A 25,278-nucleotide genomic window follows, 5' to 3' on the forward strand; every position below is an offset into this window, starting at 1 on the left:
TTACCCTCTTTCCCTGACCAGTGGTTAAGTGGGGGGGACCAAGATAGAAGCACCTCACATTTCGAGAGTTGGCACAGGGATTAGAGAGTAGGAGGAGATGACACTCACCCGAGAGTCCCAACTCAGGCTGCTGGGCTGGGATACCAGTTTCTCCCGTAACCAGGGACTCCGGGTCAGCCCTGCGTCTCCCCACGGCTGTGGACAGAGTTCGAAGCCTCCCTGCACTGTCTCCTTTGTGCACATCCAGTCCCACTTGGGCGCCCTTGGGAGTCTATAAGGTCTCTCCACCTGGCAGTGGGCGCTGCCATTTGAAAAGGCGTTTATTTGGGAGGGACTATTGTAGCTATTTCTCCTCCCTTGAGTGCTGGCAGCCTCACCAGTTAGAAAGAGCAGAAACCAAGGTTGGGTCCAGTTCTGCCGCTTTCCTCTGTGCCCCTGGGCTGTTGTCCCTCCTTCTCTTCCCCAGGTGTAAACTGACAAGCTCTGAGGTCTTCAACTCCCAGATTCCTGAGTTGGGGACCTCTAACCCTGCTCCCTCTCTCCCCAGGGATGCCGTTTTGAGTGCCTGACTGCCTCCTCGCCCCGAAGGATGGCCTCGGATGGGCATTAGAGGCACAGCGGCCCCGGGCTCCTGTCCCGTCCGTCTGTCTGTTATCGTCTGTCTTTCTTGACATCACCGCAGCTCCATTCCCTCCCGTCCCAGCCCCCAACGCCAGCTTCCTGCAGGCCCAGAGCCGGCATGAACTCTCCCACCGAGTCGGGTAAGAGCTGGGAGGCTGGAGAAGGGCACCCGGGGTGGCTTTGGCTGCAATGGGCTGTGCATGTTGAGAGTCTAGGCCAGTTTGAGCTGTAAGGGAACAAGGGGGTCAGGAGTGGAGAAGCATTGCCAGGAAAGGACAGAGGTGAACCTGAAGTTATTGATCATGGGTTACACCTGAGAATCGATGGGTCAACAGTCTGGACTGGCCCTTGGAGGGCATGGGTCCAGCTCTGTCCCCATGCCTGTCCTCTCAACGAGGGGGCCTTTAGTTTTAGCTCTGTCCTGTCCTGTTCACCAAGGCCTGAGAGGGGGTGTGGATCCCTGAGCCTCTGGGCGGCCTGGAGATGCTGTTGGAAGAAGATCCTACAATAGCTGAATGCCAGGCTTCCTTTTTGTGGTGGTGGCTCTCTTCCTGGTGGCGTGTTTCTCTGTGACCCATCCTTTCTTCGTAGGGGAGGTTGGCGGGGTCTTTGGCCTTGGTCTGTGTTGGGGTGTGTGGTATTGGGGTGGGCTAGAAGACACTTGGCTCTCTCCTTTGAGTCAGGTCCACCACCCCTTTTCCTCTTGGGCCCTAGACATGGTAGATTCCTAAATTTGGGGTCTTTGACTCTGAGATTTCCTATTCCTCTCCGCTCTTAGGAGCCTGCCTCGTGCTGCCAGAAATAGTCTCTGGGTGGGACCCAGGCAGCTTTCTGTGTGGGTGGGTCTGGGTGTATGCCCATGAGGATGTGTCCAAGTGGCCTGAGCTGGACCCTCAGGAGTTTCACAGGAGGGTCATGGGTCAGTGTGGTCAAAGTAATAACTGCCTTCTCTCCGCGGCCGTCTTCTTCGGTGCAGTCTTAAAGGCTCAGAGCCCTTCTTGCTCAACGAGCCTATCCTATGCCCCACATCTCGGTCTGTAGAGGTGGAGGGATGTTTTTTCTTCTTTAGGGAAACTAGGGCCTAGAGATGAAACCCATTTACAGGAGACACAGAAGCAGCACCCAGGAGGAGCCCAGGCCCCTTCTCCTCTCCTTCTTCTTCGTCAGTTTGCTGGACTAGTGCTTTCTGTTGTGGGGCCCCGGTGCTGACGATACGTGGGAGATGCCCTGAGCAGGGTCTTGGGGGGCCCAGCAGACTCAGGGAACTGGAGGCTGGTGGGGATGTTTGGCTTTGTGCCATTTGTTTTGGTCAAGGCTGCGCCCCCTGTCCTTCCTTTCCCTTCCCAGCGCGTGCCCAGGGCATAGGCTGCAGGCAGAGGGGAGTGCCAGCTGGAGGAGGCTGCACTCCTGAGACTCACCCAGTCAGCTCTGCCTGATGACCCCCTCCTGCGGGGGTTGTGCTTCCCTCTCAGATCCTCCCACCTCTGCCCTTGCCTTCATTCCACCTGTAGGGGCCGTGCCAGCTGTTAGACGTGGAGAGGTGTGTGTGACTCCCATGCTGGAGGGTAGGCTGTTGAGCTCTGACTTCCTGCCTCCTCCCCTGAGACTGGGCTGGTGAAGGGAGAGGAGAGGCCTGGTGGGTTCTCATCAGTCCCTTGCCCATCTCAGCTGGACACTGCCCCCTGGCAGGGTCAGTTGTGCCTGGGAGGAGTGCCATCTGAGCTACTCTGCTGACCTGTCCAGGAGCCACCTCCAGTCACACCAGGCCTGGGGTCTAAGCCATGGCCAAGGGAACAGAGCTGCCCAGAGGTATCTGTTGATGGCTTGGGAAGGACATTTCCCTTAAGAAAAGGGTAAAATAATCAACCTTGTATGGATGAGGTCACTGGGTTGCCTTTTCAGATTCTGGTGGTCCCAGTTCCCCTGGCAGCTACTTCTGCCAGGGTTGGCAGGAGTGTGGTAGTAGCTGGGGGCTTCCACCAGCCCAGGAGGCTGGCAGCCTGGGAGCTGCTGCTGAGCCCTGCCAGGAGGAGCCTCCTGAGTGGGGCCCATAGAATGGCTGTGCCTTCTGTCTGGCTTTCCAGCTCCCCCCAGTAGGGGGAGATGCTGTCTTCTCGTGTTTGGGAAGGAGGGAGAGAAGGAGAGTAGGGACTGGGGACCTCATTTTAGGACTATGGAGAGGCCTCAGAACTGGGGTCGTTCCTTGGGAGCACCCCCCGGAGGCCCTTCCTGCTGAGTTTTCCTGGGGCTCCAGGACTGGCTCTCCCACTTGTGGTTAGAGCTGCTCCGGGGACAGCCACCTCCACACAGCTCGTCCTCTTCAAGGGGCCTGGCATCTGCTAATCCCAGAGCTCAGGGTGGCATCTGGGTTGGGGCTGCAGGTGCCCTGCGCCAGGCAGAGCCTTGGATACCATGTGCCTTTGCACTTCACAGAAGTAAAATGAAACCACGTATTGTAGCTGGAGCATGTGGTGTCTACTTCCCCTGTGGACACCCTTCAGAGAGGCCCAGGAGGAGCAGGGGACCACAAGGCTGGGAGAGAGGTGGGCACGATGACAATGGTTAGTCCCCAGGGCCTGGTGGCCCCGCCCCTGAGCACTCCCACCCTCTCCCGAATCCCCAAAGACTCGTTCCTCTTTCCTTAGGACACAGAATAACACTGTTTTGGGGTTCCCCTGAACTTCTCTCAGGGCAGGAGCTTTCCTGTTTGATAAGTCCTTGCTGACTACCCACAACATGTGAGACCCTGAGCTCAGCCTGTGGGAAAACAGGAGAAAAATAGAAGGTGGTTCATCTCTGCTCTCAGAGCAAACAAGCCAGTGAGAGGGAGTGCTGGGTGAGGGGCGGCAGGTAGAGACTCGAGGCTGCTTACTTCTGGGCCTTCACTCCCCTCCCTGGGTAGTGGGAGCTGACCAGCTTACCTCCAGGGTGGAGCCGAATGCCAGCATTTCACCTGGGTAAAGGCAGAGCCCATTGAGGGGCTGCCCGCTTCCCTGAGGCGTCCACTCCCGGGTGTCTGGCTTCTCTTCAGGAAAAAGGCGCTTGAGGAGTTAGGCTTTCTTTATTTTTCTGGAACTGGTCACTTTTGCTGCCCTCAGTGGGATTGAAGGACTGGCAGAATCTGCCCCCTGCCTGGGGCTGACCCGAGACCTGGGACCTAGGCCTGCTCTGGTCACTGCCCTGTCTTCTCTGCTGTTGCCCAGAGGAGAGGGCGGGAGTGAGGCACACCATGCAGCCAGTGTGGATGGTGACAGGCCCAGGAGAAGGCAGCCAGGCTCCTACCCGCAGCGTGGGAGGGAGACAAGCTTCATGACAACACCTGCCTGCCCAGCACCTCCCAGCATACTCCACACTTTCTCTCCTTCCCTTTCCCAGGAGGGAGGGAGGGCGGGCAGCTGCCCCCTCCTTTCTGGGTGACCAGAGAAACTGGGGCATGGGCGTGGGGTGGAGCCAGGAACCTCGGCGTCCTGCCTCCCAGTCTCCAGCTCAGGCTCTGCCTCTGAGCCCCTGGGGAAGGAGCCAGCCCTGAGGAGGAGAAAGTGGGTCAGTGCCAGTGTGGGCTGGGGGTCTGGGAAGTGGACTCCTGTTGTCACTTCTCCACTTAGGAGCCCCCAGCGCACCTCTGTGCTCACTAGAGATCGGGGTCTGCTCCCCTTCCTCTTCCCTCTCCATCCTTTCAAAGGGATGGAAGGCTTAGAATGGGATGGTGGGAGGAGGCAGGGTCAACCCTGAGGGGATGTGAAGATGCCAAAGTAGGTGTTTATGTTTTTCCTGGGCTTGGTTTCAAATGAGAGGGTTCAGCCAGCACCTAGCATGGGACCTGGCATATGGCAGTTCCCAGGCGATGCCAGCGGGCTCCAGCACGACTGGGCTCAAAGGGCAGGAGGAAACTGGAGGGCAGGCAGGCCTAATGTCTCTAGGACCCCACACTCCATCCGGGGTGCTCTTCGTATTGTACACAAAGCCGACCTTGCTCTCTTCCTTTGGGTCAGGCCCCACCCCAGTCTTGGGGTCCAGGAAAAGGAAGCCTGGAGGAGCACGAGGAGCCAGGAGTGGGTTCCCTCCCTCGAGATGTAGGGGGTGAGGAGGCCCGACCCTAAGCCTCCGAGGGACGGAACAAGGTCATTGTGCTTCTGAGGGGATGGTGCTGGCTCCGAATGAGGCTCATGTACCCCATGTTTGGTGGGTGCTCTGTAAGGTTTGTAGGGTGCCACATGGGGTGAGTGGGGATGCAGGAGAGACACGGACCACAAGGGAAGGGGCTATAGAGCAGGACGGATTGAGGTTGGGCATTAGGAAGATACTGTGGCATCATTTGAATCTCGGAAGTAAAAAAAGACACTTGTCCCCATCCCGTCCCCCTCTCTTATCCCCTTGGAACTGCACTGAGGATTGTCTGGCTGCGTCTGACACTCCCCTTCCCACTCTGGCTGTTACTGTAAATCATCACAGTGCTGGGAATTGCCCGAGCCCCTGGCTTTGGCCACTTCTGGATGCCCAGTCTCCTGGGCGCTCCTGTCTTCCCTAAGCAGAGAGTTTTCGCCGTAGGTTTCTGGCTGCTCCAGGTTCTGGAGGCCCTGCTTTGAATCATCATAACTGGTGACTTCCTCTCTTCCAGAACAGGGCTCCCCTGCCTACTCTCCTGTGCCTGGGGCAGGCAAGAGAGCCAGGACAGGGCTAGCCAGCCCTTCCGGTTGCTCCCAGCGTGGGTGGGTGGAGTCCTGGGCTGGGAGGGGCTATTTCTGGGCTCCCTGGAGTCTGCTGCCCGTCACCCCATTGAGGAGACCTTGGCCTTCCCTTGTTTTTTAGAGAACCTGGTTGGCCAGGGTGAGTTTGTGGTTGGGGGTGGTAAACAAGGTCCCATGACCTACCTTGAGGTGTCCACCGATTTCAGACCCCTGTGGGGGTCCTGCTCTATCACCATTTTTCTAGAGCCTGCCTTGGCTAAGAAGCTGAGGCTTCAGATATTTGTTTAGGTCCTGTTCCCCCTTGCCCCCCAAATATACATCTTGCCAGCCAGTCTATAGCCTGGGAATGCCCACCTCTGCCACCTGCCCTGTCAGTGTGCACCCCACCTGAGGCAGGGGGCCCCTTTGCTGTCCCTGGCTGGCAGAAGCTGGTGGGAAGATGGGCTTCAGGACCCACAGCCACTGTGTCCTTGGTTGGCCAGCTCCCCCCGGGCTCCCGACAAGAGGGTGAGGTCATCCAGTCCAGGGAGAGGACAGGTGTCCCTGGCTCCATGCCTGGAGTTGGGGGCAAGAAGGGGCCAGGAGGGGGCTCCAAAATAGCAACTGTGACATCAGGAAGGGGGAGGGGGACGCAGACCCAGGAATAACCAGGCTATTAAAAGGCTCCAGTGAGGTCAGGGGGCCAAGTGGGATCTCTGTACCAGTGGGAAGCACAGTCTGAGGAGAAGGGATGGGCCAGCAGTGGGCAGGGCAGGTAGGTATCACCAGTTCTCCTGGGGCACCAGCCCGAGGTCCCAGCAGCACCCCAGAACAGGAGCTGATCTGTCAGGTCTGGGACTGGTGAGGAAGGCTGGATGCTGGCAGCCTCTTGATTCTTCGTAGAGGGCCTCCAACCTGGGTCTGCTCCTACCTGGGTACCTGTTAACAGAAACCCTGGGGCAGCTTCGCTCTGTTGTGCAGGAGGCAGTGGGCTGTGGCAGTTAGAGCTAAGCAGTCTAGCCCTACCATTTAAGCGGCTCATATGACCGAGGGTGAGTGACTTCAGCTCTCAGTGCCTTGGTTTCCCCATCTGCACCTATCTCCTGAGGTCATCATGCAGAATAAAGGAGGTGATGTATGTGCTGCTGTTAGCATTCCGCCTGGCACACTGCAGGGGAGAAACTACCTGTGCTCTGAGAATGGGCAGGTGCGCCCGGGTCCCCTTCCCTGGGCGGGGAGGAGTCCTGTCCAGGAAGAGTCTCCTGCCCCCCTAGAAGGAAGCAGAGCAGCCGCCAGAGGTGATACCCCAATATGTTGAAGGAAGCTGCCATTTAGCTGCTGCCCAGGGGTCTCCATGTTGGTTGAGGGGCTGAAGAGGCACCTCTCAGCTCTGAGGGAGAGCAGAAGTTAAACAGACTTCTATCAGGCTCTTAGAACAACTCCAGGAAAGATGCAAGGTTCGGCCAGGTGGCCCTGTCTGCCCTCCGGAAGACCTCTCCTGTTCCTAAACATGCTCTGGATGCAGGAGGGAAGAGAGAGGATGGAACTGTGTTTTGGTCTCCAGCCCCTCGCCTGCCAAGAGCAGCACCAGAGCTGTCCCAGATGCATGGATCCTCCGGCGCTGCCCTTCCCCAGCCTAGCCTCTGGCCACCGGGCTCTGTGGCCTTGGCCCTGAGTGCAGGCCCTCCCCTGTTCCCATCCCCCTGCCTGGCGCTTCCTCCTGGGGTGGAACGCGCCTCCCCCCATGGGGCCTCCGCCAGGCCCTGGCTCCTGGCAGCCAGCCTGCAGCTCCCTGAGCATGCTCCACCTATTTATAGACAGGGCCCTCCCCCAACTGCTATTTCAGTCTCCTGCCAGCTGCCGGCGGCTCATTCGGGAAGGAGGAGCACCGAGCCGGTCCCAGAGCTGTCACCCAGGGCTGGGAGGGAACACAGAGAGCCCGCCTGCCTGCTGAGCTCCCCTTCCTGTCCCCTGAGTGCTTTGCCACACTCCAGCTCCCGAGAGCTGGGGACAGGCCGGTGGTCCAATGCCCCTCTAGGGGCGAGCTGGGCCTGGAGCTCTGGGGCCTCCTGGCTCCTCCTGCTGCCAGGAGTGCCCAGGCCGGATGAGGCTGAGGCGCCTCCCCAAGTGCGGGTCCCAGCAGCAGTGGCCTGAGGGAGCCCTTGAGCCGTGAGGGCCTGCCCGACCACCTTCCCCTTGGCTGATTCCCGCCTCTGGCGGCCCCCTCTCTGGCATGCTGCTGGTGCCCAAGGCTCAGGGGCTCGTGGAGATGCTGCAGACCATCTATGAGACGGAATCCTGTTTCTCAGCAGATGGGATGTCAGGCCGGGAACCATCCTTGGAAATCCTGCCTCGGACCCCTCTACACGGCATCCCTGTGGCAGGTAAGTGCCTCGGTGATCCCACCTGTCCTCTGCCATTGGGCATCTTGTCTCTGGGGCTGAGTATCTGGCTCTGAGCCTCGCCCAGATAGGGTCTTGCTTAGGGGCTTTGTGTTGAGAAGATGGGTAGTTAGGGAGGTGGGATTTCCTGCCCTCCCTTCAGCTGCACTGTGCTGCATCTCTTCAAGCCCCTTTGGCCTCCAGCAGGGTCAGCATTGCCTGCTGGGGGCTGTGGGTTGCTAGAGGATCCTGGCCTAGTTGGCACCATGGTCAGAGGGGAGGAAGTGGGTCAGTGACCTGCCTCCAGGCTGCCCGCCCCCCAGGTCTGGGCCGGGGCAGAAGCCATAGCTGAGTGTGCACACAAATGAAGGCTGCCTTAGCTCCTCTGGCTGGGTTCTGAGGAGCAGAGGGTCCATTGCAGCGATTTCTGCAAGTCCCTAGTCAGGAGTCCCCTGGGAATCAGACACCTAAGGAGGAGGCTTGTGCAGCTGTGTAGAGTTAGGCAGAGGCTGGCAGCTGGGATATCAGGGGGCCTTTGCTGCCTTAGGTCTTTGCTCCCCCATATTCCTCCTTCCCCCAGGCCTTGGTTTGTTCCCATCTCATGAGGCCGAAGAGATGCCTTCATACAGGCTTGGGACCCCCAGCCCTGCCACCTTCTCAGCAGGGACTTTTTTGGCTCTTGGCTGGGGGTGGGGTGCTCTAGAGCTGGGCCACTCCTTCCCTCCCTCCCAGGAACCTGTTGGCGGCATCAAAGCCTTTCTGGCACAGCCTTCCCACCAGGCCGGCACCACAAGATGCTTCCTCGAGGGAGGGGCCTGCTGGATCCGCGCCCGCTTGGCCCCTCCTGACAGTGGCTTGGCACTTGGGTGTGGGTGTCTGTGTGTGTATGTATGGGGAGTCTTTGCCTCTGGGTACGTGGGCGTGGGTCCCAGGCTTTGAATCGGAAGGTGGGAGCTGGTGTGATTTGGCTCTAAACCAGCCAGGGATAAGGTTGCAGCTGAATTGAGATGTGTCAGAGGGTGACTGTTTTGGGAAAATTTGGAAAACCCTTGGAATAAGGCTTGCCATCTGCCTGGGCAGGGATGCCCATGTAGTCTCCTAGGGTAGGGGCACAACCCTGGGCACCAGCCCTGCAAAGTCCCTACACAGTCCCCTGGGAGGGAGTGTAACCATGGAGGGCTGGTCTAGTCTTGGTCTACTTGAGTGGGTAGCTCTGGCTAAAGACCCTACCTGCTGACCCCTGTCCCAAAGCCTCCAGCAGGCAAGGTGGTCTCTTGGGAAGTAAAGGACTGACTGCAGAGCATCTGCTTGGGGGCAGCTCTACCCCATTTGGCAGATGCCATGTCCGTTCACCCCTCCTGCCCTGTTCCCACTGTCCCTTGCCTTCCGGCAGCAGCTGGTGGTCAGACTGAGGTTTCCTCCTCAGCATGTTCTCTCACCTTCTTTCAAGCTAAACCCCTGAATCCTTGCAGGTTGGACCCCCGCTACCCACATCTCTTCCCTAAGGCTGCCTGTACCTGCATAGATCTCCCCGCCAGTCTCTCTCTCCAGATCCCTGTCTCCCCTTCATCCCCCCACAGCACACACACGGCCTAGCCTTCTGCGCGGCGGCGGTGGCGTGGTCCATGCTGGCAGGAGGGAGCTGTGAGTCACCTCGGCGGCTCGGGGAGAGGGCTAAGAATGTTCTCCCCTGCGCAGCTCTGATGCTGTGTCTGTGACGCGGCTGGGGACAGATATAGGCCGGGAGCTCGGAGGCCTTGGTTTTTTTTTTTTACTCTGGAATGTAAATAGATGTTTCAAATAGAAACACTTTAACCTTTGGGTTAAAAAAATTCCACCCTGGATAAACATGGCCATGAGGGCCCAGGCACCCTGGTCTCCCTTCCTCCCCCCAATATCTTGACAGGATGCATGAGCAGGAGGCTGAAAAAGCAGGTGTCCCGGGTGCTTTCTGGGCAGTGTGTGTTGCAGCATGAGGGGCTGGGGAACGGGGCTTTCCGGGGTGGCCTCTGCCTACTCCAGCAGCAGGTATGGAGCCCCATTTTAGGGGTATCCATTGCTCTCTGGCTGTCTTGTTCACAGCCATTTCCCAGCTTTAGCACAGTGCCTGGCACACGGATGAATGAATGATGCTTGAGGCGCTGGCGTCCAGGGCTGATGGCAGGATTCCTAGGCTCTGTTCCGGGGCTTGGCCCTCTGGGTAAATAGACAGATACGGTTGCCCCAGTGGGTGAGCCAGAACCTTGGCAGACGGAGCCCATGAGGGATGTGGGGTACTCTCTGCTGTTCTTGCTTGAGGAGGGGGACAGGTCACAGCTTAGGTGATCTGTGCCGTCCTAGGTCTTCCTTGAGGGCTCCTGCACAGCAGCCCAGCACACAGTGGGCACCCGCTCATCTAGGCCTGGTCCCAGCTTGGGGAGTCTGGGAACTTGAACTCCAGGTGGGATTCCCCAGAATGCAATGCTAGGGCATCCCCTGCCTCCCTTCTGTGAGCCCTGGATTCCCCTTGGCCTGGACTGGGCAGGATATTATGAGCAGGCACGGAAGAGGAGTCTCCTTTCCCAGCGAGGAGGGCGTGCATCCTGCTGACGCCAGGAAAAGATGCTGTGGATATTGGGATTTTGAGAAGTGCCGTGGATTGGCATTGGGGTTTCCCCTGGATATTCTTATTCACATTCTTCAGACCATACCAAGCTTGGCTGGGTGTGTGGGTGTGTAGGTGTAGGGTGTGGGGAGGGTAGGAAGGGTGAGACTGTTGGGAAGAGAATTAATATAGTGTACTGAGTGACGGGATATCAGGTGCTTTCCTTACCTTACCTCTTCTAGGGAGGTATTAATAGCCAGGTTGTATAATTGAGAAGGATCAGAGAGGTTAAGGAACTTGCCCAAGGTCACAGAGACAGCTGGGATTCGGATTCAGGTCTCTAGGGAGGGCCACTGCCAGCGCACGCAAGAAGAGCTCCTATGTGCAAAATTTAAAAAGTGGCCCTTTTTTTCAGATAGATATCTTCATGCCAGAGTGCATGGCCTAGCAATTGGACCGTGGGCTGGATTGCAGCCCCAACTTGTCCCTTCCATCAGGTGTCCTTGTGCAATGTATAACCTGTACAACCATATGTGGCAGGCCTGCCTTTGTGCCTCCAAGTGGTGCTCCTAGACAATAGAGACCAGTCTGGCCTTGGGGGGGACTTGTGAGGTTTCAGAGAGGAGATTGTTTTCTAAAAATACTGGGGACCACTTGGTCAGCTGTTTCCCTTCCTGCAGGGATTTCAGCCCAACAGGAGAAGGGAGCTCAGGAACAGCGTTGCATACCCCGTCCCTTCAGACAGCCTCCCCTGCCCCCATCCCCTCCTGCCTCAGCCCCTCTTCTTGTTTTTGAGACCCTCAGCTGTCCCTTCCCTGCTGCACAGCTGCCAGATAGGAAATCAGATTAACTGTGTCCACACACACAGCTGTAACAGCTGTCAGGTTGGCAGCAAAAATGAGTGCAGCCGCCCCGGGACACTGTGAGAAAGTAGTTCGCAAACTTTCAGTTGTGTCAGAATTACCAAAGGAATATATTTCAATGCAGGTTCCCAAGGCTTGCCCCCTCCCCCTCCCCCTCCCCCTCCCAGGTTCGGATTCTTTAGGGCAGCCCAGAACCAGCGTGGTAGCACAGCTCAGGTGATGCTGATGGGAGCAGACGCAGGCCATGCTTGGAGTAAAGGCTGTGTGGAGAGGGGTCGTGTGGACAGTGGTCATGGGGCCCAGTAGCCTCCCGGCGGGTGTCACCAGCAACCCTGGAAGGCCTCAGTGGGCTTTCGGATTCTTGAGAGAAGGGCCTAGTGCAAAAGGAGGGAGGTTGCTACCCCAGTCAGAGTCAAATCCAGCTCTTAGCAGCCTGGCAGTCTGGAGAGGGAGGATGTCTTGAGACGCTGGGGAGCAGGTGGCTAAACCCCAGCTGGGGTGGGGGATTTTGGCAAGTGGCCAGGTGGGCAGGTGGGCAGGCCGCTCTGTTGGACGTTCAGGGCTGGGTTATGTCCTGAGGCCCCTGTTGTCCACCCCAGGTGTGGAGTGAACATTCTCCGCAACAGCTGCGGACTGTGAATGGTTATCGAGCCTTTTAATTGCCCCTAGCGCGGTGCCCAAGTGTTTCCTGGAAATGGTTGGGCTGGAAGAAGTGGGTCTCCTTCTCCCTCACATGGCAGCCCAAGATCAATGCCGACCTCCATTCTCACCAGTGAGAGACACTTTGTGCCTTCCGCTTGGGCTCTGGACCCCCAAGGCTGTAGAGGCACGGTCTGCCTCAGGGTTTCTGGGGGTTCCATCCACTTGGCTCCCTTCTCCTATGGCTCCCTTCTTCTCTGGTGTTTCGGGGGCCCCGAGACCCCTGGATCCTTAATACTGACTTTGGCTCCTTACTCCATCTCTCATTAAATTCAGGAGCAGCCCTCAAGATTTCTCCTGTTTTTTTTAGTGGGAGGTAGAGAGCCAGAAGCCTGGCTGGCCCTGCACCCCCTTTCCAGGTGTCGTTGGACACATTTCTTACATCTCTGGGCTTGCTGTCCTCCTCTGTCCACTGGGGAAGTTAGTTGCCGATTTGCAGGCCCTTCCTGCACTGTCATTCTAAGAGTTTCTGAAGTCAGTTCGTGTTGCTTCTCCCTTGCAGGAAGAGGGGCCCAGGAAGATGTGGAATCGTACTGGGGAGGGAGGTGTCGCCTGCAGCGGGCGCAGTAAGGTTAGAGACCAGGGAAGACTTTCTGGCTGCTCGTAACTGGGGCCCTGAGAGCAGGGCTCACCACTCATGCCCGTCTGCGCTAAATAATGCTTTTGAGGGAGAGAAGGGATTCCACCGCTACGGGCCGCCCGCAGAGGACAGAGCGGCCTTTCTGGGAGGTAGCGGGGCAGGAGGGAACCCTGGAAGAGCCACCTGTGGGAAGAGTCTGTTCCCAGAGATTCCTGGGATCCAGCTGCTGGTGACGCCAGCGTGTGCTGTGCGTGGTCCGCGGGAAGGGCTTTGATTGGGACAGGACCCCAGCGGCCTTGGGATCGTCCAAAATGAGAGCGCTAAAGCCTCCCTCCTCCGTAGAGGTCTGAGCCTGACTTCCTTGGCGTTCAGGTGGTCTGCGAATCTGACCCCACGTAATTCTAAGTATTTGATTTCATTCACTTTAGAAACATTCTGAGAAGTGGCCCGTAGGCTTGACTAGATTGGCAAAGGGGCCCAGGAAGTGTCAGGAGTCGTTCATAACAGCCCTGACTAGCACCTCCTCAGATTTTCCCAGGCCCTGTGCCAAGCTGCTCTGCCTGTGTTCTCTCTCCTGCGCCCGACAGCTTGGGCGGTAGGTGCTGTTCTCACTCCCATTTCACAGATGCCGGCACGGAGCACAGGGAGGTGCTCAGTCCCTTGTCCTAGGAGGTGGCAGAGCCTGACTTGAACCCTGGTCTTCTCTTACTCCAGCCCTTGTTCCTACCCATCATGCGCTGCGTGTTACATGAGGCGTTGTGAAAATTGCTGGGTGAGAGTCCTCCCAGTTTGCACATGGGGAAATGCTGTCTGAATTGTGGTAGAACCTGTTGAGCCTAAATTGGCCTCACTAATCACGTAAGAGCACAGAAATAGATCATGGGAAACCATCCTTAGTGGGGAGGGGTCATCGGCGTCATGGGGAGGAGTGTGAGATGCTGTTCTTTGCCTCCTTCCAAAATCCCTCAAGACCCGCAAAGGGACAAGAGCCTTTTCCCATTCTCCAGAGGGACAGCGTGAGGTCATTAAGCCTTTCAGGAAGCTGCTGACTCCCCAGCCTGCTCCTGAGGGTACTGGTGCGGGGAGAAGGTGCTGCCCTCCAGGGTAGGCCGCCAGCCTGTTGCTCTCCAGAGGGGCCGTTATTTAGGTCTCGGGGTGCTGAGCCCCTGGGGTGCCCGCACTGGAGCCGGGCTGCACAGGCTGGTGTGTAGACGCTGCACAGGCTGCCTGAGCTGGGAGTCAGGACACTCGGTTTTGAGTTCCTGCTCCTTAGCTGGTGGAATTTCCTGCACAGGAGCCTGAGAGTCTTGGTTGTAACAAAGGGATTGAAACAGACGATCTCAAAAGCCCCTTTCACCCTCTCTCCTCTCTTGGTAGGGTAGCCCCTCAGATCCAGGGCTTCTCAGCAAAGGTCTCATTTTGGTCCCGTGGAGACATTCCAAACAGCTTAGTGCACACCTCCCTCAGAGTCTACATTCACGTGGTCTCCTCTTCTTCCCCCGACTTCTGTGGCTGGTACTTCCTGGGGGTAGGGTCTCTTTAGAGCCAACGGTTAAGCTTTTTAGATCTGCCGGGCAGGTGCATACACTGCTGCCCTGCGGCCTCCAGGGCTTCTCCAAGGGAGACGAAAGGCACCATTTCCCTGCTGCCAGTGTTTGGGCCACAGGGATTCTGGAGTTGGTGACTTCCCCAGGAGAGGGCTTGGAGCTGGAGCATGGCTGGTGGTGTGTTCAGAGCAGGAGGAAGGCATGGCCTGGACACTCTCTTTGTAGTCTAAGGCGGTGCCGGCAGTTGTCCCAAAGATGGTCCATAAGTACCTGCCTTATCTCCCCCCAAGGATCTAGGCTATCCCTGGTTGTGCTGCCCAAAGAATCTGCTGTGGGAGCCCCCACTGGACTAAAGGGGTTCATGGAGAGGCAGGAGGCCCAGCTAGACGGGAAGAAAGTGTCACTAAGGTCTCGCCATTGCCCAGTTGTGCCCAGGAGCTGGGCAGGGAGGTTCCTTCTGAGCCAGAGCCTGGTATATGTGGGGTCATTGTGATGGCTAGAAGCTACCTGGGCTGGGTTTCTTTCTCCACAGGGGTAGTGTGGGTCAAACCCGCAGAAGGCCGGAGGACAGGATGGTGTTAACTGCTTGTTCCCAAGGCCACCATTCCCAGGAGAAGGGGTCAGAGTCCCCAGGAAGGAGAGAGTGGAGCAGGGTAGACAGCGCTCCCCCTGTAGGAGAGCTGTGTAGGCTATCTGGCTTACTTTCTATTCCCTACAGCTCTCTGTCAGAAGGAAGTAGTGGGGTGAAGGGAGGACCCAGGGCCTTGCCCTTCCACGTGACCCCACACTTGGCCTCTCGGTGGTCTCCTTGCTGGCAAATTCCCAGCTGTCCTCTTAAGGAACACTGTCCTTCAGCCCACTCTTCCCTTCCCAGAGGTCCGCGCACCTTTCTTGGTCCACCAGGAGGCGATCAAGAGCCTCTTCTCATGACACACCCATTTCTCTTCCGGGCGCTTGGTTCTGAGGGCAGCCACTGCACCTACTCTGCTCATGCCAGTCTGGCAGAGGGCACAGATCCTTTGAGGGGGTGCAAGGCCAGTTAGGCCCCAGGTCTTGTGCCCAGCAGACTACATGCAGGGGCTCAGTGCCTATCCCCTACCCTTTCTCTGATTCCAGCTGCTCAGCTGCAGCCCCTCCCATCTTGGATGGAGCCAGGTAACTACCTGGCAGACCCCTGGGGTGCTGTATCCTGTCCAGGCTCCACAGGGCCTGCAGATTAATAGTCTCCAGTCGCCCGTGCTTCCTGCTTGCGTGGGAACAATGCTATGTGCCGGAGCCCGCTGGCTGCCCCACCACCTGCAGCCCAGGGCCTGGTGTTTTGGTGGCAGCAGTGATGGTGGCTGTGAGGGCGCCCTTGTGGGAGATTCCCCTCACCTGAGCCCATGCCCTCTCTGCGGGGCTCCTGCAAGGGAAGCCAGGACTGCCAGGAGAACTTGGACCCCTCCCCTTCTCTGGGCGGGCGGCTGGCATTGGCTCCTGCAGCCCCGACACTGCTGGGAGCAGCGGGTTGAAGCTTGTCCACCTTTGGCTGGAGTGTCCCGGGCCTAGCCAGGCTTCCCTAGGAACAGACAACTCCCCAGCCAGCGTGGGCCTTTATTTTAAAGTTTCATTTAAAAAAAGTTTTTACTGATTTTAGAGAGAGAGGATGGGAGGAGAGAGAGAAATATCGATCTACTGCCTCCTGCATGCCCCCACAGGGGATCGAGCTGGTAACGCAGGCATGTGCCCAACCAAGAATGGAACCAGCGACCTTTCGGTGCAGGAAACGACACTCAACCAACTGAGCCACACTGGCCAGGGCAGCTTGGGTCCTTGCTGGGTGTTTTCAGAGCTGGGGAGACCTGAGGCTGGCTGCTGGCTGCTGCCACCCTGTTTTGCACCCTGGATGGTGCCGGCCACCTCCAGAAACGTCCTGGTGCTGGGACAGAACATGGGTTAGGAGGAAAAGTAATGAGTGTGTGTGTGTGTGTGTGTGTGTAGCCCCACCCTCTTGGCCACATCTGGCCACTCCTACAGATGTGGCTCTGGCCTCCGGACCGCAGAGTCGTCAGTGTGGCTGGCGGGCAAACCACAGAGGAATGTGCCTCGCAGTGCTTGGGGGAGAAGGGACGATGGGGACTGAGAGAGACATTCTGCTCAGGCTTCACCTCCCCTCCCCCAGTGCGTCCCAGAGGCATATTCTGGCCTGAGGGTCTTCAACCGGCCTAGCCCCTGCCTTGGTGACATCCTTTCAGATCTAGGCCCATAGACTGACTGCACAGGGTGTGGGAGCCTCTCTTAGCTCAGCCCCTCACCGCCCCCCCCCACCCCTGTATCCTGATGAGGGGTTCGGGGGAACCTGGGCAGAAGCCTGTTCACGAGGGCAGGAAACACTGGCAGCCGCACGGATATTGGGGTCCTTTCTTCTCCAGGCCTGGGCAGGAGTGGGCCCTTGGCATCCACTCCCTGTGGCCTCCCGGGGCTGGAGTGAAGAAAGTGAGGGCTTTCTTTGGAGAAAGAAATGAAAAAGAAACAAGATGGGTTGGCCTTGCCTCTCTCACTTCCCCCTTCCCAGGCAGTGGGTAGCCCGCCTTCCCGTTGCTGCGTCAGGAGGCTCTGTGGGGTGTGGGCTGGGCTGGGGCTCCTTGCTGGTGCGGTGTCTGCCCTGGCAACCACAGGGCAGTGATGGGAAGTGACATTCAGTGACCAGAGGACAGTGTGTGTACAGGGATCAAGAGGTTGAGACTTAGCCTTCCCATTGGAACCTTCTGCCACACCCTGGGCCCATCAGCCCATTGTCCATATGGGGGCCTGGACCCAAGGTCTTGGGACCCAGCAGGCCCTGGACTCCTTTTCCCTTCCCAGCAGGTTGTCCCTGGGACTGGAGTTCTGAGCTTTCTGCCTCAGCTCCAGCTCCCCCCCTTGCTATTACCTTCTTCCTGTCTGATTCCCTTTCCTGTCTCCTCCTCCCACCTCCTCTCTGTGCCTGCCCTCCTATTCTCCCATTCTCTCATTCCCTCCTCCCCCTAGGCACAGCTGCTGTTTGGCTCACTCTATATATAGCGGCATTTTCAGGGTAATTACAATAAAACTGTTGAAAGGAGATAATCCAGCAAAGGAAGCCAGTCTGATTCCCAGCCCCCTCCTGTCCCTGGCTTGGTGCAGCCCTGCACCCCCTTCCCCCAGGCCTCCTGCTTCCACCTCACCCCCATTCCCATAGCCTCTCCTTTCAGCTTCCATAGCTGGGTGTGGGGAAGAGAAAAGGGAAGCGGGTAGGGATGTCTAGAGGGTCCCCAAGGGCCTCTCCTGGGTGTACTGAGGGCCTGGCGGCCAGTCCTGTCATTTCTAGAACTGGCCTCTGTGCCTCAGTGTCAGACTTTCTGGTGGGGAGTGTGTGGTGTTGAGAGGTGAGGGAGGAGGCACGGGAAGGACGGGAGTTATATCCTGGTTCATCGGTCACCTGGCGGTCTGTCTGTGGTCATATTAATTAGTTAAACCTCCTGAAACCTCAGTTTCCTCATCAATAAAGTAATTCATATAAAACACCCGGTGGCATTAACTGTCAATGACAGTAGCACGTTTTGAGCACTCACAATCTTCGAGGTACTGTGCTTCATGCTTATGCATCTTTTCTTATTGACGTTTGTGGCTTCAACCTCATTTAACTGAGGCAGAAGGTTGTATCCCCAGAGCAGAGGGATTTGACTTCCCATCTCTCCGTTCTCTCTTGGTCCAGTCGTCCTTCCTGCCTGATAGCTCTCTGGGTGCCGGGCATGGCTGCCAGTGGGGCCTGGGATCAGACCTCCTGACCCCTTTCTGTCTCTTCTCCCCACAGTGGAGGTGAAGCCGGTGTTGCCAGGAGCCATGCCCAGCTCCATGGGTGGCGGGGGTGGAGGCAGCCCCAGCCCAGTGGAGCTGCGGGGTGCTCTGGCAGGCTCTGTGGACCCTGCACTGCGGGAGCAGCAGCTGCAGCAGGAGCTCCTGGCGCTCAAGCAGCAGCAGCAGCTGCAGAAGCAGCTCCTGTTCGCTGAGTTCCAGAAACAGCATGACCACCTGACACGGCAGCATGAGGTCCAGCTGCAGAAGCACCTCAAGGTGAGCGAGGGGGGTGCGGGGGGGCCACCCAGACCTCTGACCCCCGCCTGGACCTGCTCACCCTGCCTCCCCCTGCCCCCGCCCCTGTGCCTTTGCAGCAGCAGCAGATGTTGGCAGCCAAGAGGCAGCAGGAGCTAGAGCAGCAGCGGCAGCGCGAGCAGCAGCGGCAGGAGGAGCTGGAGAAGCAGCGGCTGGAACAGCAGCTGCTCATCCTGCGGAATAAGGAGAAGAGCAAAGAGAGTAAGGCCTGGGGCCTCCGGGGGCCAGCCAGGACTCCCGTTCGTCTCCCCCAGGCCGTGGGGTCCTGGCCCGAGCACCCAGGTCAGCTGTGCCCTGTCCCACAGGTGCCATCGCCAGCACCGAGGTGAAGCTGAGGCTCCAGGAATTCCTCCTGTCGAAGTCAAAGGAGCCCACGCCAGGCGGCCTCAACCATTCCCTCCCGCAGCATCCCAAATGCTGGTAATGACCCTTGGCAGGCATGGGTCGCAGAGGTGCCCTGCTCAGAGGCTGCCTGCCTGCAGGCTAGAAAGAGGTTCCTGACCTAAAGCCATATATGGGCCCTGCAGTCCCTCCTAGGAAATTCCACTCCTGGTTTCTCTCGCTTCCCTCATCAGGATCCATTTTTCTATCGCTGCACACAGTGGGTATTCATAAATGTAGAATGCTAGGTGACAAGTGATCTGTCTCCGTCCCCTAGGGGAGCCCACCATGCTTCTTTGGACCAGAGTTCCCCTCCCCAGAGTGGCCCCCCTGGGACGCCTCCCTCCTACAAACTGCCTTTGCTTGGGCCCTATGACAGCCGCGATGACTTCCCCCTCCGCAAAACGGGTAAGGGCCCAGCCTGGCCTCCCGGAATATGGCTCCTGGGAGGTGGAGGGCTGGGCTGTAGTGTGTGCCCGTTTGTGTGGATGTGTCTGAGCCCTGGCTACCTTCTCCCCAGCCTCTGAACCTAACTTGAAAGTGCGTTCAAGGCTAAAGCAGAAGGTGGCCGAGCGGAGGAGCAGTCCCCTCCTGCGTCGGAAGGATGGGACTGTCATTAGCACCTTTAAGAAGAGGGCTGTTGAGATCACAGGTGCCGGGCCTGGCGGTAAGGACTCCTCTCCTGTCCCTGTTCTGAGGGCCTGGGAGTGGAGGTGGCTCCCAGCAGGCCTAGCTGACAGCCACTTCTCCCGTAGTGTCGTCCGTGTGTAACAGCGCGCCAGGCTCTGGCCCCAGCTCTCCCAACAGCTCCCACAGCACCATCGCTGAGAACGGCTTTACTGGCTCAGTCCCCAACATCCCCACCGAGGTACAGGCCTGTGGGGCGGGAGGGTGGGCCTGAGGTACCCCTTTTCCCTGGGAAGCAGGACAGCAGCTCCTTCCCGTCTGTCTTGCTGGAGTGCCCAGCAGGGACCTCTTCCCATGTAGACAGGCTGGGGAGACCTGGGCCCTGGAGTGGGATACGCCCCACGGGCCACTGAAGGGCTGTGGCTCGTGGCCCGTCCCCAGGTGGGGCTTGGTAGCGGGGAGCAGGGCACATTCAGAGCCCTCAGCCTCAGCCCCAGGTGGCCCCCTTTGCCTGCGCTCATGCCTGTCTCTCCCGACTGCTCCCCAGATGCTCCCCCAGCACCGGGCCCTCCCTCTGGAAAGCTCTCCCAACCAGTTCAGCCTCTACACGTCTCCCTCTCTGCCCAACATCTCCCTAGGGCTGCAGGCCACAGTCACTGTCACCAACTCGCACCTCACTGTAAGTATGGGCACGCACCCTGTCCTCTCCGGTGTTGGGTTCTTTAGTCCTGGATGTCCCCAGCTAGAGCTTTGGTCCTCCAAGGCCCTGAGGGAGATCAGATACACCACCTCAGAGCTGGGAGGTGGGCAGAGGGTAGGTGAGGGATGCTGGTCCGAAGTTGGCAGGACTGGGGGCAGTATAAGCCCCTCCCTCATCTGTCTCCCCTCTCCATCCCCAGGCCTCCCCGAAACTGTCAGCACAGCAGGAGGCTGAGAGGCAGGCCCTTCAGTCCCTGCGGCAGGGTGGCGCACTGACTGGCAAGTTCATGAGCACATCCTCTATCCCCGGCTGCTTGCTGGGTGTGACACTGGAGGGCGACTCGAGCCCCCATGGGCACGCCTCTCTGCTGCAGCATGTACTGTTGCTGGAGCAGGCCCGGCAGCAGAGCACCCTCATCGCTGGTGAGTGGGCCGGCAGCTGTGCAGGGGAGGAGGGTCAGGCCCCACTTCTGGGGCTCAAGGCAGGACCATCAGGGAGAAGCAGGCAAGGATTCTTTCCAGCCCTGGCATAGCTTCCCTCAGTGGCATCATTGATTTCCTCCACAATCTGCAGCCTGCAGATGCCGTGCTCCGCAACCTCTGCGGCCGTGATGGCGCTCACGTTCCCAGAGCAGCGCTGTCCAGGAGAAAGATAACACAAGCCACAGATGTAATTTAGTTTTCTAGTAGTCGCATTAAGACGTATAAAAAGAAACAGGTGGAATTAATTTTAATAACATATTTAACTTACTGTACCTCGGCAGTTCTCAACCTGTGGGTCTCGACCCCTTTGGCGGTCGAACGACCCTTTCACAGGGGTCGCCTCAGACCATCCTGCGTATCAGATATTTACATGATGATTCATAACAGTAGCAACATTACAGTTATGAAGTAGCAACGAAAATAATTTTATGGTTGGGTCACAACATGAGGAACTGTATTTAAAGGGCTAGAAGGTTGAGAACCACTGCTGTATCTAGAACAGTGGTTCTCAACCTTCCTGATGCCGCGACCCTTTAATACAGTTCTTCATGTTGTGGTGACCCCAATTTCATTGTTACAAATTGAACATAATTAAAGCATAGTGATTAATCACAAAAACAATATGTAATTATATATGTGTTTTCCGATGGTCTTAGGCGACCCCTGTGAAAGGGTCATTCGACCCCCAAAGGGGTCGCTACCCACAAGTTGAGAACTGCTGATCTAGAATATTATTTCAACATACAGTCAATACAAAGAGTTACCAGTGAGATGTTTTATTTTGTGTTTTACACTCTCCTGAAACCTGTGTGTATTTCACACTCGGAGCACGTCTCAGTTTAGACAGGCCACAGTTCACGTGCTCAGTAGTCACGTGTGGCCTGCAGCTGTGGGATTGGACAGCACAGCTTTGGACAGTCAGCCCTTAGGTAGCCAGTGGCATCAGGAGAGGTTCTGCTTAAAAGACACGTGGTCCTGGTCCCGGGCTCCCAGCTCAGGATCCATGCTCATGAGCAGGGAGGTCTTGTTGTGGATGGGAAGAACTAGTCGTCATTTTCACTCACATGGAGGGCCAAGACTGTATGTGCAAACATAAGTGAATCAAAGGGAGAGAATGGAGAATCCAGGAAGGCTTGCTGGAGGCAGTGGCTCTTAGCTGTGAGACTGTTTAATGATGGGGAGGAGGAAGAATGGGGCTCAGATTTGGGGGCAGGCTGCTCCAGGCCCCTCCACAGTTTTTCCTGAGTATAGGTGGTGGTGTTTTAGGATGGGGAGAGTCTTGGGGTGGGATGAGGGGCCTGACCATAATGGTCACTACCCTCCCTGCACCTGACAGTGCCGCTCCATGGGCAGTCCCCACTGGTGACGGGCGAACGAGTGGCTACCAGCATGCGGACGGTGGGCAAGCTCCCGAGGCACCGGCCCCTGAGCCGCACTCAGTCCTCGCCGCTACCCCAGAGCCCCCAGGCCCTGCAGCAGCTGGTCATGCAGCAGCAGCACCAGCAGTTCCTGGAGAAGCAGAAGCAGCAGCAGCTGCAGCTGGGCAAGGTGAGCCGGGAGAAGCGAATGTGCAGGGCTGTGCTGGGGGCAGGACCAGGCTGACAGGAAGGGAGAGGGGGCTGACACCCTAGGCCACTCCCTGGTGCTATATGTGCTCAGAGGAGCCACCTTGCCTTTTTCTAAATCACATAGCTCTGTAAGGGCTGGGTGGCTGCAGGGGGGAGGGGAGGGAAGGATGGACCCTACCGGGCCACAGATTGCACGGCTGCTCCCCCTCCCAGCGGATGCGCTCTCTCTGCTCTGCTCCCAGATCCTCACGAAGACTGGGGAGCTGCCTCGACAGCCCACCACCCACCCCGAGGAGACAGAAGAGGAGCTCACAGAGCAGCAGGAGGCCTTGCTGGGGGAGGGAGCCCTCACCATACCCCGAGAAGGCTCCACGGAGAGTGAGAGCACGCAGGAGGACCTGGAGGAGGAGGAAGGGGAGGAGGAAGAGGAGGAGGAGGATGAGGAGGAGGAGGAGGACTGCATCCAGGTCAAGGATGAGGAGGGCGAGAGTGGCGCTGAGGAGGGACCTGACTTGGAGGAGTCCAGAACTGGTTACAAAAAGGTGCCCCCTCCCCCAGGCCTTGATCACCACCCCTCTGTCCTTCCTCCTTTCCACCCTGCCTTCCCCTCTCCCCAGTCTGCAGTGCCCAGGCTGTGCAGGGCCAGCTTTCTGAAGAGAGCAAAAAGAGAGTAGGAAAAGACAAGGAGCTGTGGAAGGGAGGGACTGCTGGTGTTGGTCTCAGAGCTGGCAATACCAGCCGCCAACCCCTCCCTGCCTCTGTCTGTGATCGCCCCCGCCTGTCTGCTTGTGTGTGTGTTTGTACGTACGTGGCCGTATCTGCATTTCTGCCTGCGTAGGATCGGTTGTGCGTTGGTCCCTGTGCGTGCATGTGTGCGAGTGTACACACACACCCTCACTGTTACTACAGTATGCCCTGTGCTAGTGCGCACTTCATTCATTGCGGCCACAGCTGAGCCCTCGGGGCCTGACTCATCCCACCCCTCCCACACACTTACCTCAATGCTACTCTGGCATGACTCATCACTGTCCTCCCATCCCTCCCCTTCTCCTGGGAGAGGAGACAATGAAGGCTGGAGTTTCTTCTGTTCCTGGAGGGAGGGGGCGGGGGGGGAGGGAAGGTTTAGAAGGGCTGGCTTGGGGACCCCCCTGGAGGCCCCAGGATACCTGTCCTCACATCTTTCTCAGGCTAAGCCTCACCTAGGCTCCCTCCTACTCTCCGCCTTCCCAGGTATTCTCAGATGCCCAGCAGCTGCAGCCACTACAGGTGTACCAGGCACCCCTCAGCCTGTCCACTGTGCCCCACCAGGCCCTGGGCCGCACCCAGTCCTCACCTGCTGCTCCTGGGGGCATGAAGAGCCCCCCAGACCAGCCCACCAAGCACCTCTTCACCACAGGTGAGCCCCACTACTGCCGACTGTCCTTCCTCCTGTGCCAGGGGCCTGTGCATGGCATTCAGCCTGGTGGGAATCGTGCAGAGACACAGTCCCTGCCCTGAGGGATTGCCAGGGCCCTCAGAGTGCCCTGCAGGGAGAGAAAGCAGGCCTTCGTCCTCTCCCTGTGCACCACCAGCCACCTGTGGTAGAGGGGGCATCCTCTGCCCCACTGCGAGGGAGCGTGGTGATCCCGTCCATACCCACTGGGGCCGCGTCTTTTTCAGGGCCCCCACCCACTGCTGCTGAGGGACCCCCGATTTTGTGCTATCACCGCACAGCCCTCCAGTGGGTGGAGAGTGCCCGCTGTCTCAGTCAGATCCTGCCCTTCCAGCTTCCCCTGTCTCCCTGTGAGGGCAAGAGTGAGGCCTCTGTCCATTCTAGAAAGCCCTTCCACTTGACGCCGCCCTGTGCTGGGGCCACCGATGCCTGAGGATGGTCTCACCTTTATATTGACTATATGTTGAAATGATAATAATGGCCACAGGCGGGGAGTGGGGTGGGGGGAGCAGCACAGGAGGGGGAAAGGAGGCTGTGCCATGAGGGTGCGGTGCCAGGGGCATAGTGGGCAGAGATAAAAGCCAGTGGGGGTGTCAAGGGCAGCCTCGTTGAGGTTTGAGGAGCAGGGAGGTTTGGACAGGCAGTCACGGAGGAAAAAACTTCAGGAGGAGAGAAGAGGGGTGGGTGTGTGGGAGGGTGGCGGGGTGGGCTGGGGAGAGCTCAGTGAGCTCTTCTGAGGATTGCGGTGGCCAGGATCACATGGCCCAGGGCAGAGCTGACGGACAGGTATGTCTCTGGCTCAGGCGTGGTTTATGACACATTCATGCTGAAGCACCAGTGCATGTGCGGAAACACACACGTGCACCCTGAGCACGCCGGTCGGATCCAGAGCATCTGGTCCCGGCTGCAGGAGACGGGCCTGCTCAGCAAGTGTGAGGTAAGGGAGCCCTCCTTCCTTCAGCCCCCAACTCAAACCCAGCGAAGGCCTTTTTGTCTCCCTGTTGGTGAAGCCTCTTTCCGTGTCTCTGTACAACCCCCCCGTCAGGGCCAGTCCCCCCATCCCTTACAGCCTGTTTTCCCCGATGGCCCCCCCACTGAAGGGGGGAGGGTCCTGGCCTGGGGGTCCCCAGGGGCGGGGGGTAGGTTATATTTTCTTAAAAGCCTTTGGATCTCCTGAGGTCAGAAGTGGCTCCATGTGCCCCAGGCTGTGGTGCAGAGAGAGGGTCTGGGCTTCAAGGAGAGCTGGACCTTCAGTGCCACCCTTCTCCTCATCTCCCCTGCCAGCGGATCCGCGGTCGGAAAGCCACCCTGGACGAGATTCAGACGGTGCACTCTGAGTACCATACCCTGCTCTATGGGACCAGCCCCCTCAACCGACAGAAGCTGGACAGCAAGAAGTTGCTTGGTGAGTCAGCAGGCTGACGGGCAGGTGTGGGCCAGGCCTTGTCCGCTGCCTGGGTGGGATAGGGGGCTGTCAGGAAAACTGCTCGGCCAGGGTAGGCAAGTGGGTCCTGTTGAGCACAGGTCACCCCCAAGGCAGAGGTGGTTCAGTGCCGTATTGCATGCCTCCAAGGGACTCCGTTCATGTAGAATATGACATTATCAGAGCACGCTGGTGGGAGTGCATTGCAGAGTGGAAGGTGAGGGGTCAGGCTTGGTGATGGGGGAGGGATTTGCTCTTCTGCCCCTTTCTCCCCGCTGTCTGCCCCAGAGGCAGGATGTACCCCCAGAACAGGGCACAGACATCTCCCAACTGGTATGGGCTGCAGAAGACTGTCCTGTGCTTGGGTCTTTTTCTGTGACTGAGCTCACTGCCCTTTGCACACCCCAGCCTACAGCCTTGGCAGTGGAGTAGCTCTGTTTCTCTTCCCTGCAGGCCCCATCAGCCAGAAGATGTACGCCATGCTGCCTTGTGGGGGGATCGGGGTGAGTAGGGCACCTACCGGTGGGGGTTGGTGAATGGTTCTCCCAATTTTGGCCCCTCCCTCCTGCCCAACATAGCTGCTGGCTGTCCAAGTGCCCATCCCCATTCT

At 58.2% G+C, this 25,278-nt stretch overlaps 1 protein-coding gene across 10 annotated transcripts in view; it reads left to right on the forward strand.

Annotated features, from left to right (window-relative positions):
• Positions 1-530: 530 nt before the first annotated feature.
• Positions 531-25,278, forward strand: part of HDAC5 (histone deacetylase 5) — a 28,997-nt gene continuing 4,249 nt past the window's right edge. For 4 of the 10 annotated variants that reach the window (XR_002830114.1, XM_014458785.2, XM_014458789.2 and 1 more), the window contains exons 1-16: positions 531-761; positions 7,546-7,672; positions 17,757-18,016; positions 18,115-18,256; positions 18,361-18,475; positions 18,714-18,844; positions 18,957-19,103; positions 19,192-19,304; positions 19,611-19,742; positions 19,963-20,185; positions 21,582-21,793; positions 22,056-22,355; positions 23,044-23,209; positions 24,049-24,182; positions 24,530-24,650; positions 25,122-25,171. Coding sequence is in view for 9 of the 10 variants with exons in the window: in XM_014458785.2 (XP_014314271.1) it covers positions 7,558-7,672; positions 17,757-18,016; positions 18,115-18,256; positions 18,361-18,475; positions 18,714-18,844; positions 18,957-19,103; positions 19,192-19,304; positions 19,611-19,742; positions 19,963-20,185; positions 21,582-21,793; positions 22,056-22,355; positions 23,044-23,209; positions 24,049-24,182; positions 24,530-24,650; positions 25,122-25,171 (2,361 nt within the window). In the remaining variant the exon portion in view is untranslated. Of the gene's footprint in view, positions 762-7,545; positions 7,673-17,756; positions 18,017-18,114; positions 18,257-18,360; positions 18,476-18,713; positions 18,845-18,956; positions 19,104-19,191; positions 19,305-19,610; positions 19,743-19,962; positions 20,186-21,581; positions 21,794-22,055; positions 22,356-23,043; positions 23,210-24,048; positions 24,183-24,529; positions 24,651-25,121; positions 25,172-25,278 lie in introns of those variants that run through there. The other 6 variants (XM_014458786.2, XM_014458787.2, XM_014458788.2 and 3 more) reach the window with 6 other exon arrangements.

The sequence above is a fragment of the Myotis lucifugus genome, unplaced genomic scaffold (assembly GCF_000147115.1).
Source record: "Myotis lucifugus unplaced genomic scaffold, Myoluc2.0 scaffold_100, whole genome shotgun sequence".
NCBI lineage: Eukaryota > Metazoa > Chordata > Mammalia > Chiroptera > Vespertilionidae > Myotis > Myotis lucifugus.